Here is a 15,109-nt window from a genome sequence, read left to right on the forward strand (position 1 = left end):
TTATTGCTTCCCTTTTCTATTTCAAGTAGCCTCTAAAATGAGCATTCCTTGCACACATACTATTTATATGTAGCTCATTAATAGGAAATTCACAATTAAAAATATAGAGGCCAGGTGTCAGTGGCTCATGCCTGTAATCCTAACTACTCAGGAGGCTAAGATTTGAGGATCCCTGTTCTAAGCCAGACATCGCAGGAAAGTCCAAGAGATTCTTATCTCTAATAAACAACTAAGAAAAAGCAACAAGTGGTGCTGTGGCTCTAGTGGTAGAGCACTAGCCTTGAGCAAAAAGAAAAAAAAGAAGCTCAGGGACAGCACCTAAGCCCAGAATTGAAGCCCTGGGACTGACCAATAATAATTTTGTGTGTGTGTGTGTGTGTGTGTGTGTGTGTGTGTGTGTGTGTGTGCGTGCGTGTACAGAGAGAGAAAAATGAAGGAGACCCTAGTCTGGAAAAAAGAAACAGAACATGTCCCAAGCAAAGTGACTCATACCTGAAGTCCTAGCATTTAAAAAGCAGAGGCAAGAGAAATATGTGTTAGTGCCGGCTTGAGAAACAGCCAGACCTTGTCTCAAAAAACTAAGGGCTATTTGACACAGTGGTTTACACTTATAATCCTAGTTACTTGGGAGGCAAAGCTCTGGAGAATCTTAGATTTGAGGCTAGATTGGACCAAAGGTTATCGAGACTCCCCTCTCAGTCAGTAAACCACCTGTGGTGGCAAATGGCATTCATGGTCCCAGCTGTATAGGAAGCCATAGACAAGGAATCTAGATCTGAAAAACCTGAAGACAGTACCTGGAAAATAACTACAGCAAAAAGGGGTAGAAATGTAGCTCAAGCAGTGGAGTTCCTGCCTAGACAGAGCAAGGCCATGAGTTCAAACCCCCGTACTCCCAAAGAGCAGCAACAACAAAACCAAACAGAAAACCACCAACAATAAAAAGCTCTAAGGACTGAGGGTATAGCTTAGCAGGAGAGTGTGAAGCCTTGGGTTCCATCGCCAGCACTGCTAAACACAACATAGCTGAGAAAAGAATCAGGAAAGTCAAGCCTGGCTAGAACATGGTTGGATCATAGCAGAAAGTCTCATTGGGAAATAGATACTTTGAGGACTTTCTCTTTTTTTTTTAAATTTAATTTATTTATTAATTGAACACAGATTTTTTTGACAAGGTGTTGTGCAAAAAAGGTACAGTTACATAGTAGGGCAGTGTGTACATTTCTTGTGATATCTTATGCCCTGTTTTTCTTTCCCTTCTCTAGGTCAGGTAGACATATATAAAATATACAATGTATCAAGAACATATACAGTAGCCACGAGGCCAAGCCCAAGAAAATTCGCCTAGGGCTTTAAATGTAATGTCGATATTAGACAATATGTCGACAGTAGTCTTATATGAACGTACATACATAGCTTTTGAGCTATTGTATTCCACTGAGAGGTCAATTTTTTTTAAGTGACATTGTTATTATTATTATCATCATCATTATTAACTGGGTTGGAACAAATGTGAGGGCTTCTCTTTCTCTTCCTCTCCCTCCCTCTTCCTCTTTCTCTGTCTCTTTCTCAGGCTGGTACTCATTCTTGACACACAGGGCTTCGAATGAGTGTTGGGGTTTTCTTGCTCATGGCTAGGAGTCTACCACTGAGCCACATCTCCAGTCCAGCATTTTGCTAATTGGGTGGAGCTAGTCTTTCAGACTCTTCTGACCTGGCTGACTTTGAGCTGCAGTCTTTCAGGTCTCAGCCTCTTGAGTAGCGAGGGTTACAGGCATGAGTCATTGGCACATGTCTCTCTTTTTCTCTTCCTTTTTTTTTTCTTTTATTTTTTTTTATTAATTGGACATAAATTTTTTTACAAGGTGTTGTGCAAAGAGGGTGCAGTTACATAGTAGGGCAGTATGTACATTTCTTATGATATCTTACGACCTGTTTTTCTATCCCTTGTCTAGGTCAGGTTGACATATATGCAATATACAATGTATCAAGAACATATACAGTATTCATAGACTTGGTCTCTACTGTCTCTCCGTCTCCCTTTGTTAACAGTCATATATCAGGGAGATCATGCCCCTTTGTTTTCTGTGTTCTAGGCTTGTCTCACTCAACATTATTTGTTCGAGTTCTGACCATTTCCCTGCGAATAACAGTATTTCACCATTCCTAATCGCTATGTAGTATTCCATTGTGTATAAGTACCATATTTTTTTGGATCCATTCGTCTGTGGAGGGGCATCTGGGTTGTTTCCATATTTTAGCTATTGTGAATTGTGGAGAGGTCAATTTTTGACCTTTATATGTTGAGTAGTTGTTTGGTTTTAGTTACATACTGTTGGGTCGCTGCCCCAATCCTGTGGGAAATACCATTTGATAAGCAGTTTTTGGTTTCACAGACCTGGTCTCTACTGTCTCTCTGTCTCCCTTTCTTAACAGTCATATATCAGGGAGATCATGCCCCTTTGTTTTCTGGGTTCTAGGCTTGTCTCACTCAACATTATTTGTTCGAGTTCTGACCATTTCCCTGCGAATAACAATATTTCACCATTCCTAATTGCTATGTAGTATTCCATTGTGTAAAGGTACTATATTTTTTTGATCCATTCATCTGTGGAGGGTCATCTGGGTTGTTTCCATATTTTGGCTATTGTGAATTGTGCCGCGATAAACATGGAAGTACAAATGTCTTTTTGATATCTTGGGACTTGCTGTTTAGGATAGATGCCTAGGAATGGTATGGCTGGGTCATAGGGTAGGTCTATATTGAGCTTTTTGAGAAACCTCCATACTGTTCTCCAAAGTGGTTGTACTAATTTGCACTCCCACCAACAATGGAGAAGGGTTCCTCTTTCCCTGCACCCCCTCCAGCATTTGTTGTTTCCTGAGTTCAGAGTATAGGCCATTCTAACTGGAGTGAGGTGGTATCTCAGGGTTGTTTTTATTTGCATTTCCTTTACTACCAGGGATGTTGAACATTTCCTCATATGTTTATTTGCCATTTTTATCTCTTCTCTTGTGAAGTCTCTCTTTAGCTCCTTTGCCCATTTCCTAATTGGTTTATTGGGCTTGGAGGGGCTTAGTTTTTTGAGTTCTCTGTAGATGACAGATATTAGGCCTTTGTCTGGTGCTGTGCTGGTAAAGATCCTTTCCCATATGGTTGGCTGTCTTTCTGTTTTGGTGGCTATGTCCTTAGCTGTGCAGAAACTTTTTAATTTGTAGTAGTCCCATTTGTCTATCACTTGAGGACTTTCTGTTGAGTTACCAAGAGGAACAGACCTTGCTTAGTTATGGTAAAGACCTCCAGGGCAGCAGGGTGTAGGGCCTTGCTGCCATTCCTCTACCTCCATCTGGTTCTCCCTTGTCCTTTCCCAGTCCTGACCTGTTCTCTCATCTGTTGGTGTGAGGATGTGGGGAGCCAGCACCTGACAGTTCAGGTTATGGACAGGCCACTTTGTTCCATTACTTACAGAGTAAATACTGGGGAAGGCCACTGGGGTGTGTGTGTGTGTGTGTGTGGCTGTTTCTGCCAGATGTCTAGCCTGAGGTCAGACTTTATGAACAATGGGATAGAGGCCTTTATGGGTCAAACAGGAAGCACAGACCCACACCTAAGACCAGGAAATAGAAATATGGGGTGGGGGCAAAGATTGTCCCCACCAGAGCCTCATGGGGCAGGGGTCTAGCGTTCCTCAGGGGAAAGGTATTAAACAGGCCAGACAATGGATGCCCACTGCTAGCCAGGTCTCTAGGGAAATACTGCAGGCAGGACTGAGTAGCTGTGGTCAGGGACAGTGGGGTGGACGTCTATGGGTGAAAAGCTCTTGGTGCATCCTTTTAGATGGGTATGATTCTGTGATATCAGGACTGTGAAACTCAGGATGTAAGACTTAAAGAGAGAACCATTAGGTGGTTGACTGGAAGTATGGGGGAGTGGGTTCTTGGACAATTTTTACATTATCTTTAAGTAGTTGTCTTATTAAACAAAGCAGTTTGTGGATACAGTGTATCTTGATCAATCCACCTGTCTCAACATGCCTTGTGTTAAGCATCCAGTAGCACAGAATCAATTCTTTATTAGGTGTTTCCTAGGGCCAACTAACAACCAGGAAATAGACCCTGAGGCTGCCTTCCTTCCGCTCATCTAAGATCCTCATTCTGAGCACCCTCGCCTTTAGCTGCCATCCATCTTCAGTGTGTCTGTGTACTAGCTCCAGAGCCAGCTTTGTTTACTGTTTAAACAAATGCCTGAATGTATGTGTATCTGTATGCATGCATGCATGTATGTAGGTATTAGGCTTGGAACTGGGGCCTAATGCCTGGCAGGCAAGTAGTACTCTTCCCCTCAGTCACAACAATTAACTTTTGTTTTTATGTTTATTTTATTTTATTTTTTTACTGTTTCACATGGCATGTTGAAAATAATTACAACAGTGAGATAACACTTGTTTCTGTAACATGGAGTTCATTTCACTTAGCATCATCTTATATGATCATATGGGTATAGCTATTGGGCTATTTTGATCTTCTGCTATGTGTTTTTATTTTTATTTTTATTTATTTATTATTTTTTTTGGCCAGTCCTGGGCCTTGGACTCAGGACCTGAGCACTGTCCCTGGCTTCTTCCCGCTCAAGGCTAGCACTCTGCCACTTGAGCCACAGCGCCGCTTCTGGCCGTTTTTTCTGTATATGTGGTGCTGGGGAATCGAACCTAGGGCCTCGTGTATCCGAGGCAGGCACTCTTGCCACTAGGCTATATCCCCAGCCCTGTTTTTATTTTTTTAATGTGCTAGTATTAGGGCTGAACTCAAGGCCAAGGCACTTTCCTTTAGCTTTTTCACTCAAGGCTGGCACTCTTCCACTTGAGCCACAGCCCGATTTCTAGTTCTTTGGTGGTTAATTGGATATTAAAGTCCTTCAGAGTTTTCTGCCCAGACTGGCTTAGAACCTGGCTTAGAACTGGCTTAGAACCTGGATCCTCAAATCTCAGGCTCCTGAGTAGCTAAGGATTATAGGCATGAGCGCCTGGCTCAATATGTATGTGTGTGTGGGGTGTGTGTGTGTGTGTGTGTGTGTGTGTGTGTGTGTGTGTGTGTGTGTATGTCTTTGTCTTGAGGCTTGAACTCATGGGCCTAGGCACTGTCCATGAGCATTTTTGCTCAAGGGTAGCACTTTACCACTGGAGCCATAGCTCCACTTTTGTCTTTTTGGTGGTTAATTAGAGATAAGAGTTTCCTGCTCAGGCCTACTTCCAGTTGGGATCCTTAGATTTCAGCTTCCAGAGCAGCTAGGATTATAGGTATGAGCCACTGATGTTGGGTTCAATTTGCTTTTATATTGGCTTCTCCTGATTTTCCTCTCCTCTCCCATCTGCATCCTCCCCTCCCTTCCTACATTAGATATTAGGTGTCAAAATTGGTCACTTAAAGTCTTTAATAGTCTCTCCCTAAGCTACATATCTGATTTTTTTTTCAACCTTCCTACTTGGGTGAGTCTTGAATCAGCTGAATTTCTGCCATTCCATGAACCCACCCATGCTTTCCCCCCCTGGTTGTCTGTTTGCACTTTTCTCAAGGCTGGAATTTCTGGCCTGGGGTTTGACTGGGGATGCAGACAAGACCTGGTTCCAGAGCCAGGATGTGAGGTGACAGTCCTGGGATCTAAGCAGGTAGAATATAAAACCTTTAAATACAACTTGTATTCTCAGTGCTCCCATTTGGAATAAGGCCTTGTGGCTTTTTCATTCTATGTAGGCTTCTGAGTCAGTCTTCTGCAGGATAGGGATGGCAGAGTGGGAGGAGAGGCTGCAGGGGCACAGGCAGGTGACACCTGGCACTTCACATCTGTGAGCTGTTGCTGGCGGTGGAGAGGATGTGGGGTTGAGCTGATGAGTGTGAGGTAGTTGTGGCTTGCATTCTGTCAGTGCTAATGACCTTCTAATACCTGTGGCTTTTGAAGGACAGGTAAGGTGGTAGAGAAATAGTTTTTCTTCTAGTACATGGGATATAGCCAAAGCCAGTGACCCCATGAAACATAAACCATTTCTAGCCCAGGAACATAATTGATGTGTGCCCCCCCCCCCCCCGTGCCCTCACATCTAAGCAGCAGATATCATGGATTTTAGGAAACCCAACCATTCATTTTCTCAAGTAACAGCAACAACAAAAAGAAACTATTTATTCTATTTCTAAATTTAAAAAATGAACCTTTATAGTTGCCTGGATATAATACCTTAGGAGGAAAAATATATACTGAGGGCTTTTTGATCATTATTAAAAAGTAAACTCTTCTAAAAGGTACTTAGGCTTCTAAAGTTGCTGGGTGTGATGTTATATTTAGGCCTGCCCGTTTGGGTGATAGAGTGGGTTCAGGTGATAGAATGAAGAGGTTCGAGAGTTTGAGGCCAGGTGAGGCAGGGAGACTTTGCCTCAAAAACCAAAGAGCTTGCCAGGTGCTGGTGGCTCATGTCTGTAATCTAGCTATTCAATAGGCTGAGATCTGAGGATTGAGGTTTGAAGTCTGTCCAGGCAGGAAAGTCTGTGTGAGACTTGTATTTCCAATAAAACTACATTTATATGTGTGTGTGTGTGTGTGTGTATACTCATACACACACACACACACACACACACACACACAAAATCTCTCTATATCTTGTTTGTTTTGTGGTGCTTGACTTGAGTTCAGGAGGCTTCTGGCAGGTACTCTACCACTTACAACAGACCTTTGGTGTTTGTTTTGTTGATGGTGGTCCTAAGGCTTAAACTCAGAACTTGGGCACTATCCCTGAGCTTCTTTTGTGCAAGGCTAACGCTCTACCACTTCTGAGCTATAGTACTATACAGTTACATATATATATATAAAATATAAATAATTATCTACACTATATATAATTGTGTATATCTATCTATCTATCTAATTGTACTTTTATTGGAAATACAAGGCTCACACAGACTTTCCTGCCTGGGCAGACTTGGAACCTTAGCCCTCAGATCTCAGCCTCCTGAGTAGCTAGATTACAGACATGAGCCACCAGCGCCTGGCAAGCTCTTTGGTTTTGAGACAAAGTCTCCCTTCCTCATCACCTGGCCTCAAACTCTCAAACATCTCTACTCTATGACCTGAACAGCAGGCATATACCATCACACCCAGCAACTTTAGAAGCTTAAGTACCTTTTAGAAGAGTTTACTTTTTAATGACAAAAAAAATCTGTATTTTTCCTCCTAAGGTGTTATATCTGGGCAACTATAAAGGTTCATTTTTTTAAATTATCATGGGGGATGTGCCTTCAAAGCTGAGTCTTTCCTCAGCTCATGTAATTGTGACAGCATCCTCTCACAAAAAGAAAAAAAAAAGAGAAAAAAACCAAAATAATTGAATTGAAAACATTATGACAGTAAAGCAGACTCCTCTCAAGATTAAGAATGAAACATGTGGCTTTCTGTCATACCAAGTTATGCTTAGAAAGCTGGTGGCTAACCTAGGAAGTTCAGGCTTCAGCAACCTATGGTAATCCAGATGGAAAAAAACCATTACCCAGATGGCATTTGCAGGAGATTACTGCTCCTAAATCCTGCCTTGTCCTAGAAGATTATGTCTGCCCTGCTGCTACAGCTGTGATCAGCTGACTGGTTTAAAGAAAAAAAAGTAAGTTTTTTTTTTTTTTTTGGTAATTTTGTTAGATAGTTGGAGCTATTTGTCCATCTAAGCCGCTGGGCCCTCCTTTATTTACTGAAGAACAGGCCACTCCCTGCCCAAGGTTGACTGAAATTAACAACAGGTGGTGAACAGCTTGCTCTGGGGTTGTCATTTATTGAAAAAAGGCTTGCTTGCCATAGGGCCCTGAGGCTCCCTGGAGGAAACTGCACCTGAGCCTCCCTCCTCCCTCCCGGAAGCTGGGGTGGGGACTCTAAACCTGGGGTGATTTCTTAGTGAGTGTACAGGTCTCAAAGAGAACTTGGTCAAAGGGGCACGCAGCTGAAGAGTCCTTGCAGGCAGTGGCAAAGCCATGAGCCCTGCCTTTGTCTGGCATGGACTGTGGTGACATGGACTTCAGCGAGGACTACCAGTCCCCGTTTGACTTCGATACAGGAGTGAACAAAAACTACCTCTACTTGTCTCCTAGTGGCAATGCGTCTCCGCCTGGATCACCTACCCAGAAATCCGGTAATTATTAGTGTAAGATGTGCTGTAATGAAACCTAGATGTCACTTGGGGCTTTGCCTGATTTAAAAATTATACGTGTACAGATGGGCTAGGTGTTGCTATGGATGCAAAGGTGGGGGTGGGGGTGGGGTGGGGAGAGAGGATTTGGAGGGAGAAGTGGCTTGTTTCTCAGTATTGAGAATGTTTATAGACTGGAAGTGAGGCTAGAAGTGAGTACTGTTCCTGATCATTATGAGTTCATTAAGCTGATAGATATTGAACAAGAAAAGGGAATCCGAAAGTCTGGACTTCCAGTTGCCTGTGCTGTGAGTAGAGACTGCCTTGATGGTTGTCTTGTTAATAAACTTGCACCTGAATTACTGGTCAGATGCAAGGCCCTGTAACTAATGTCCTAGATTTTGTTAAGAAAGGCTGAGCAGAAATAACTAGCCAGGCAAGAGAATATTTGAAGCAGGGGAAACTGGAGATCGCTTGTATTTGTTTGGAAGCAGGCATCCCTTCCATGTGTGGTGTGAGGAGACTGCCTTGGTCAGCACAGCTGGAAGCCGGAGCCTCAGCCCTTGCCAGAGTCCAGGCCGGGCCACATCCTCCTGCACAGCCAGTGCTGGGAGGAAGGCTACCCAATGACCTCCTCTGAAACGTGTCAAGGAAGCAACAGGTTTTCCTAGAAGTTAATAATTTTCCTATTAGTGAAGAATAGGTTACAGTTTGTTCCTTTTAAACAGAATACCCGGGCAATTTAGAAAACAGGTGATGCAGGAGGCAGCATGAAACCAAGTTCTAAGTACTGGAGGTTTGTGTAATTGCTGACAGGGCGTGTGCTGACACACCAGTCTAACTCTAGATTGGGAAGAGAAAATGTTGACTACCCGCTAAAGCTGTTCTCTAGAAGTTGAGGCCTGGTGGCAGGAATTGGGGTCTTCTGGGAGTTCCTGGGTTGCTGGGAACTTTGTCCTCTGCTGAAAATTTTCTTATGTGTGTGGCCCCCAATGGCCCTCTCTCTGTAGCAAAGAGCACTGGTCTTCCCCTTTGTCCAGCTCCCCAAAAGACAACGATGTATTCATTTCTTAATGTTGTGATCAGAGCAGCCCACAGTGGGAGACTTAGAGCTTCACATGAAAACCTTGGGGAGAACAAGGCTGTAGTCTTTCATGTGGCTTCAGGGGTTCAAGAATCCCAGGAAACTTTTAGTTTTTCTACAAGTTCTGTCTAGTTCTGCTTTCTTTCCTTTTGTTCCGGGTTCCAGTCATGACTAGCCTGGGACATCTGTCAACACCCAGGCAGGGCAGGGTAGGGGATGCTTCTATGCAAATTTTGCTCACTTATTTTCAGAATTTTTAGTAGCAGTGTGAAGGAGCTTAGCGTCATGGGGTTTAATAGAATTATGAAAAAGCAGCTGAGTGCAGGTGGCTTAACTTGTAATCCTAGCTACTTAGGAGGCTGAAATCTGAGGATCCAGGTTCAAAGCCAGCTGTGGAAGGAAAGTCTGTTAAATAGTAGATTCTTTATCTTCAGTGAAGTCCCAACACTGGAAATAGAGCTGTGACTCAGGTAGTAGAGCACTAGCCTTGAACAACAACAACAACAAAAAGCTTCAAGGACAGAGCCCAGCAGGCCCTTTGTTCAAACTCGAGGATAGCACAAAACAAAACACAACAGAAAATGTTTTACAAAAGGCAAATGAGAAAGAGGAGGCATGGCTTAAATGGTAGAGTGCCAACTTTGAGCCGAAAAAACCAAACAAGAGCCCTGAATTCAAGCCTCAGTAAAAGTGTGTGTGTGGGGGGGGTGGATGCGCACACACCCACACATACACAAATGAATGAACAACAGCTAAACCCGAACTCATATGCCACAAAGCTCAGAACCAGTAGTCTGCATTAATTGAAAGAAAGGAGATGGAATGAGCCGGAAAGCAGGCAGAAACCACCACAGCAGTCACCTGTGTGGGCTCAGCAATGCCAAATTAGCCAAGTAAAACCAGTCACTTTCAGGAGTCCACCAGCCCTGTGTGCCATGGAGTACAGTGGCATGGGTGGCATGAGTAAGTTCTTAAGACCAGTGCTTACTTAAACATACTTTTTGGCCTCTGAATACTTTTTTTTTCTTTTTTCCAGTCATGGGGCTTGAACTCAGGGCCTGGGCACTGTCCCTGAGCTTCTTTTGCTTAAGGTTAGCACTCTACCACTTGAGCCACAGCACTACTTCCAGCCTTTTCTGTTTATGTGGTACTGAGGAATTGAACCCAGGGCTTCATGCAGGCTAAGCAAGCACTCTACCACTAAGCCACATTCCCAGCCCCTCTGTGTATTTTCTTCATCAGCAAGAAATTCATGGACAACCAGGAGGATGATCTAATAAGGCATACTACACGGAAAGGTTAGGAACACTGTGTGAAAAGAGCTTAGTCTTTGATTTATATCCAAAATGCTATCATAGGGCAGAGGAGACAGTAATTAGTCATGGGCATAGGGTATTATCAGGTAGGAGGAGAGCCAGGGGTTGGAACATAAGATTTCCTTTATCAAGGACTTCTGAACTCTTGGCATGACCAACACACAGTCTGAAATATCTTATCCCTTCTAACTTCCAGTTTACACACACACACACACACACACACACACACACACACACACACACTACAAATATCTGCTAGTAGCTCAAGCAGAGGTTTTATTTTTTGTTTGTTTTTAAATTTTGGTGCTGGTCCTGGAGCTTGAATTGGGAACTGTCCTTGAGCTTTTTTGCTCAAGGCTACCACTTGAGCCACAATTGCGCTTCCAGGTTGTGTGTGTGTGAGTAGCAAGGATTACAGGTGTGAGCCACCATCACCTGGCTTGAAACAGATTTTATGAAGTAGAACTTGTGTGTGATTATACTCATATTTTATGTTATCTCTCTTTTAATGCTTATCTACTGCTTAGTGACTACTACAAAAACACTAAATTATAGTGACTTCGAGAATCTGGATGTAAGATCAATCAAGCAATATTTGCCTTTTTGGTTGACTATTGTTTCCTCTAGCTCCAGGAACAGTGTATGGTATGGCTCACCAGGTTCTTGTTGGACAAGTGACTGAAAAGAACTGGTAAGGACTAGTTCACATTCAGGTTCATTTGATAGATGGAGACACTGAACCTGGGAGAGATTGTGGTGCACTTGAAGCATCAATCTGGTCAGCCTGAGCTGGGACTTAGCTCTTGGTTTTCAAGCCAGTGTCTTATTTTATTTTCCTTATTTTTTTTTAAATTATCAATGAATTGTTTTTTTTTCTTGTTAATGCTGGGGCTCAAACCCTAGACACACTTTCTGCCATTGAGCTGTACCCCAGTCCATTTGCTTTTTCACAAGACACTCAGCTTCTCTGGTAATGAATATTGCCCATTAGTTAAGTCATTCAAGGCCTAAGTTCTCTGTCAAGAATTTTGTTGTGAGAGTAGTTGGCTGGTTCTTTACTCTTTCCCATTCCATCTTTGAGCCACTGGAAGATACCGGGATCTCATAGCTGGTGTCTTTTTGTTGTTGTTGTTTCTTCTTTCTTTTATGTCCTGTGAACACCTATAAGGATACTTTCCCAGACGGTATTTTTGTAGAGTCTTTCTTCCTCTGAAGAATGTTCTAGGACAAGTCAGCAAGTCACAGATGACTTTTAGCATCCTTGGTTATTTCTAGTGACGTCAAAAATGGAGTAATTAAAAAAATCTTGACAGTTTTATGTCATATTTGAAATTGAAAAGTTTGAAAAAGTAAACAAGATTTTTAGTTCTCTTTTCATTCTGTCTCATGCCTTTGGATTCCGCTCTGTGTCATTTCCACTTTCAGGGAAGTAGTTATTGCATTTTACAAGATTTTTATGATGGCAGAGAACAAACATATCTATAGTTTACAAAAAAAAAAGTCCTGAGACTAAATAGTAATCAGGAAATTGAGCCTTAGAGAGGAAATTTAAGTGTGGGAGAAATTTCCTTTCTGGAGATCCCCATATTTCTTCATGGTTGACCTTTGTCCCTCTTTTGTGGAGGGTCCTAGTTACTAGTTTTACATTTGATTTTCAGACGTTGGAGTGGTGGGAGGGGGTGGTAACCCTGAAGTTACTGACTGAAGACCCTCTTTCCCAACTTTTTTTTTTTTTGTCTTTCCCAACTTTTAAGGATTAAAGATATAGTGAAGGTCAGATTAGGAATATTGGAAAGGAGTGAGGGAAGCATTTGAATATATGATTGTGTGACACCTTGGTGAACTTTACTCCTTCCCAACTGTTTCTGTGAAGTTTGGGAAGGTGACTGTGTGTGTGTGTGTGTGCGCGCGCGCATGTGTGCCAGTACTAGAGCTTGAACTCCGAGTCTGGACCCTGTCTGTAGCTTTTTCACTCAAAGCTAGTGTTCTATCACTTAAGCCATGGCTTCACTCCAGGCTTTTTGCTGATTAATTGGAGATAAGACTCTTATGGACTTCCTTGCCTGGGTTGGTCTCAAATCATGATCCTAAGATCCCAGCCTCTTGAGTTGCTAAGATTATAGGGTGAGGCACCAATGTCCTGGGTGGAACATTGACCACAGTTAAGGCCCTATGTCCCTGCCTGAGCCCTAGGAGGGCACTTCACTGCTCTGACTCCATGCCTTCCTTTCCCTTTCAGGCTTTGTGCATCCTCTTCCCCCGATCTCTTTCTTTAGTTGCCCTGACATTGCTTAGTTAAACTCTTGGGTTTCTGCATCTTCCCCCAAATAGAGTAGATTGTCTTTTCAGCTTCTGCTGCTGCTCCTCCTCCCTCTTCCTCTTCTTCCTTCTCCTCTCCTTCCTCTTCCTGCTCCTCCCCCCTCCTCATCTTCCCTCTTTCTTCTCCTCCTTCTTCCTCTTCTTTCTCTTCCTCCTCCTTCTTCCTCCTCTTCCTCCTCCTTCCCCTCCCCCCTCCTCCTCTTCCTCCTCCTTTCTCCTTTCTCCTTCGTTCTCCTCCTTCAGTCTTCCTCCTTCCTTCTTCCATCCATCTTTCTTCTTCCTGGACTTACTGGAATCTTCCCTTTTCCTTCATTACCCAAAGCTGGCTTTACTCTGTTCACCATGAGTAAATAATAGCTTCAAGAATCCAGTCTATCCAGCGAATCCTTCTTTCTGCATCACCCTCTTGTTCAGGGGATTGGTGTCGGAGGGAAGGTGGCACCCTTTGTGTCTTCAGATGCTAGCTTGGCCCAGTTTGAAGTCAGGGGCTCTCAACCTGGAACAGCTTTGCTTCCTGCCAGCATTTGGGTTTTGGTTGGCACTCTTGGTGTGGGTTGGGACTGCTAGTGGCCTGCAGTGTCTGAGAGACCCGAATGCTCCCTTCCCACTACCCAGAGTTACCCATTCAAATCGTCCAGCATGCTGTGTGTAAGGAATCTCAACTTCAGTTTGGAGGACCACAGAGTCCTCTGGGGACCTCCAAATATCCCACCACTCATCCTGGAGTTTGTCACATCCAGAAACAAAAGGACAAGACAGCGAGCAGGAAGTCCTAGGACAGACTTGAACATACTTTGAACTATGTATCCTAGCTCTTTTTATGTCTCTAAGGTTAGAAAAGGAGATGTGTATTTCCTCTCATTTGTGCTGAAAGGAAACAATGCTGGAAACTGAAGTTTCTTGTTCACACAGTGGTTTTTACTTCTTTGGAGTGTGTGGAGGGCAAGCCTACAGAGCTTTATTTTCCAGAGAAACCTTGAATACTCTATTGTATATCAACAAGTTCTTTCTCTGATAAGTGTTCTAAGTACCACGGTTTAAAGCTGTTTTCCCAGCATCATCATCTCAGCCAGTTGAACTTTCTTGGGGGCAGCATTTGTGCCCCACCTATGTATCTGTCCCACATTTGTGTGCTTACTTTTTCTGCAACATGAAGTTAGGTACTTGCTCCAGATAGTAGCAGTCTTCAGAAAGATGACATGGGGTTAACTTATTGATAGGAAAGATTTTTATGTCTTTTTGTTGTTGTTGTTGTTGGTGGTGGTGGTCCTGAGGCTTGAATTCAGGGCCCGGGCACTGTCTCTAAGCTCTTTAGCTCACGGTTAGCCCTCTACCACTTAGAGCCACACACCACTTCTGATTTTCTGGTGAGTAATTGGAGGCAAGGGTCTTATGGACTTTCCTGCCTGGGCTGGCTTTGAACTGCAACCTTCAGTTCTCAGCCTCCTGAGTATCTAGGATTATAGGCATGAGCCACCTTTGCCTAGCTCTTTGTCTATTTTGAGAAGGAAAACGTTTGTAGGTAAAAGCAATGAAGAGAGAGAATGTAGTATATCAAATGAAGTGGCCGAAGATAAACTGTAGACAGTAAAGTCATGCTAGATTCTTATGGTTTTCTCTGACTCAGCTGTGTACCTTCCTGTAATTCATGTATTTAGGAATGCTGAATGTCTTCTGGAGACATTGTTCACAGGCTACTTGCCATCTCCATCTCTGGCAGCCCTACCACCTGAGCCATACCCCTGTAATTTTGGGATAGGGTCTCTCTAACTTTTCCTGGGCTGGCCTCATACTTGTGCTCCTCTTGCTTCTACTTAAGTCAAGTATAATCTTGTCTCATCTTCACTAGGCTATACCTACAAAGACCCTTTTTCCAAATAGCCACATTCACAGGCAGCAGAAGTTAGGAAGTTGAATGCATCTTCCAAGAGACAAAATTCAGTCCACAACACCATCAAATTTTAGAGGTTATGTTTCTTTTTATTATTTATTTATTTTATTTTTTGTGTTTCTTTTTATTTTTTAAACAAAAATATCTCAACCTTCTACCTCATCCTTATAGTACCAAGTGTTTGAATCAGAGGTTCCCGATTTCTTTCTTGAGTTACACTTGTGTGGAGAGGGCTGAAGTGTTAATCATCATAGTAAGTCTTGAAGGCAAGTAGTCTTTATTGAGAGACAGCACTTGGGGGGTGGGGGACAGCGGCTCCCCTCCTGGTCCCTCTGGTATG

The 15,109-nt window shown here is 43.1% G+C and overlaps 1 protein-coding gene across 2 annotated transcripts in view; it reads left to right on the top strand.

Moving 5' to 3' along the window:
* The first annotated feature begins 7,798 nt into the window (after positions 1-7,798).
* Positions 7,799-15,109, top strand: part of Tpd52 (tumor protein D52) — a 34,651-nt gene continuing 27,340 nt past the window's right edge. Inside the window, exon 1 of one of the 2 annotated variants that reach the window (XM_048359153.1) lies at positions 7,799-8,162. In XM_048359153.1, the coding sequence (XP_048215110.1) occupies positions 8,027-8,162 (136 nt within the window). In that variant the 5' untranslated portion in view covers positions 7,799-8,026. The remainder of the gene's footprint in view (positions 8,163-15,109) is intronic. The other variant, XM_048359152.1, reaches the window with a different exon arrangement.

The sequence above is a fragment of the Perognathus longimembris genome, chromosome 12 (assembly GCF_023159225.1).
Source record: "Perognathus longimembris pacificus isolate PPM17 chromosome 12, ASM2315922v1, whole genome shotgun sequence".
NCBI classification, from domain to species: Eukaryota; Metazoa; Chordata; class Mammalia; order Rodentia; family Heteromyidae; genus Perognathus; species Perognathus longimembris.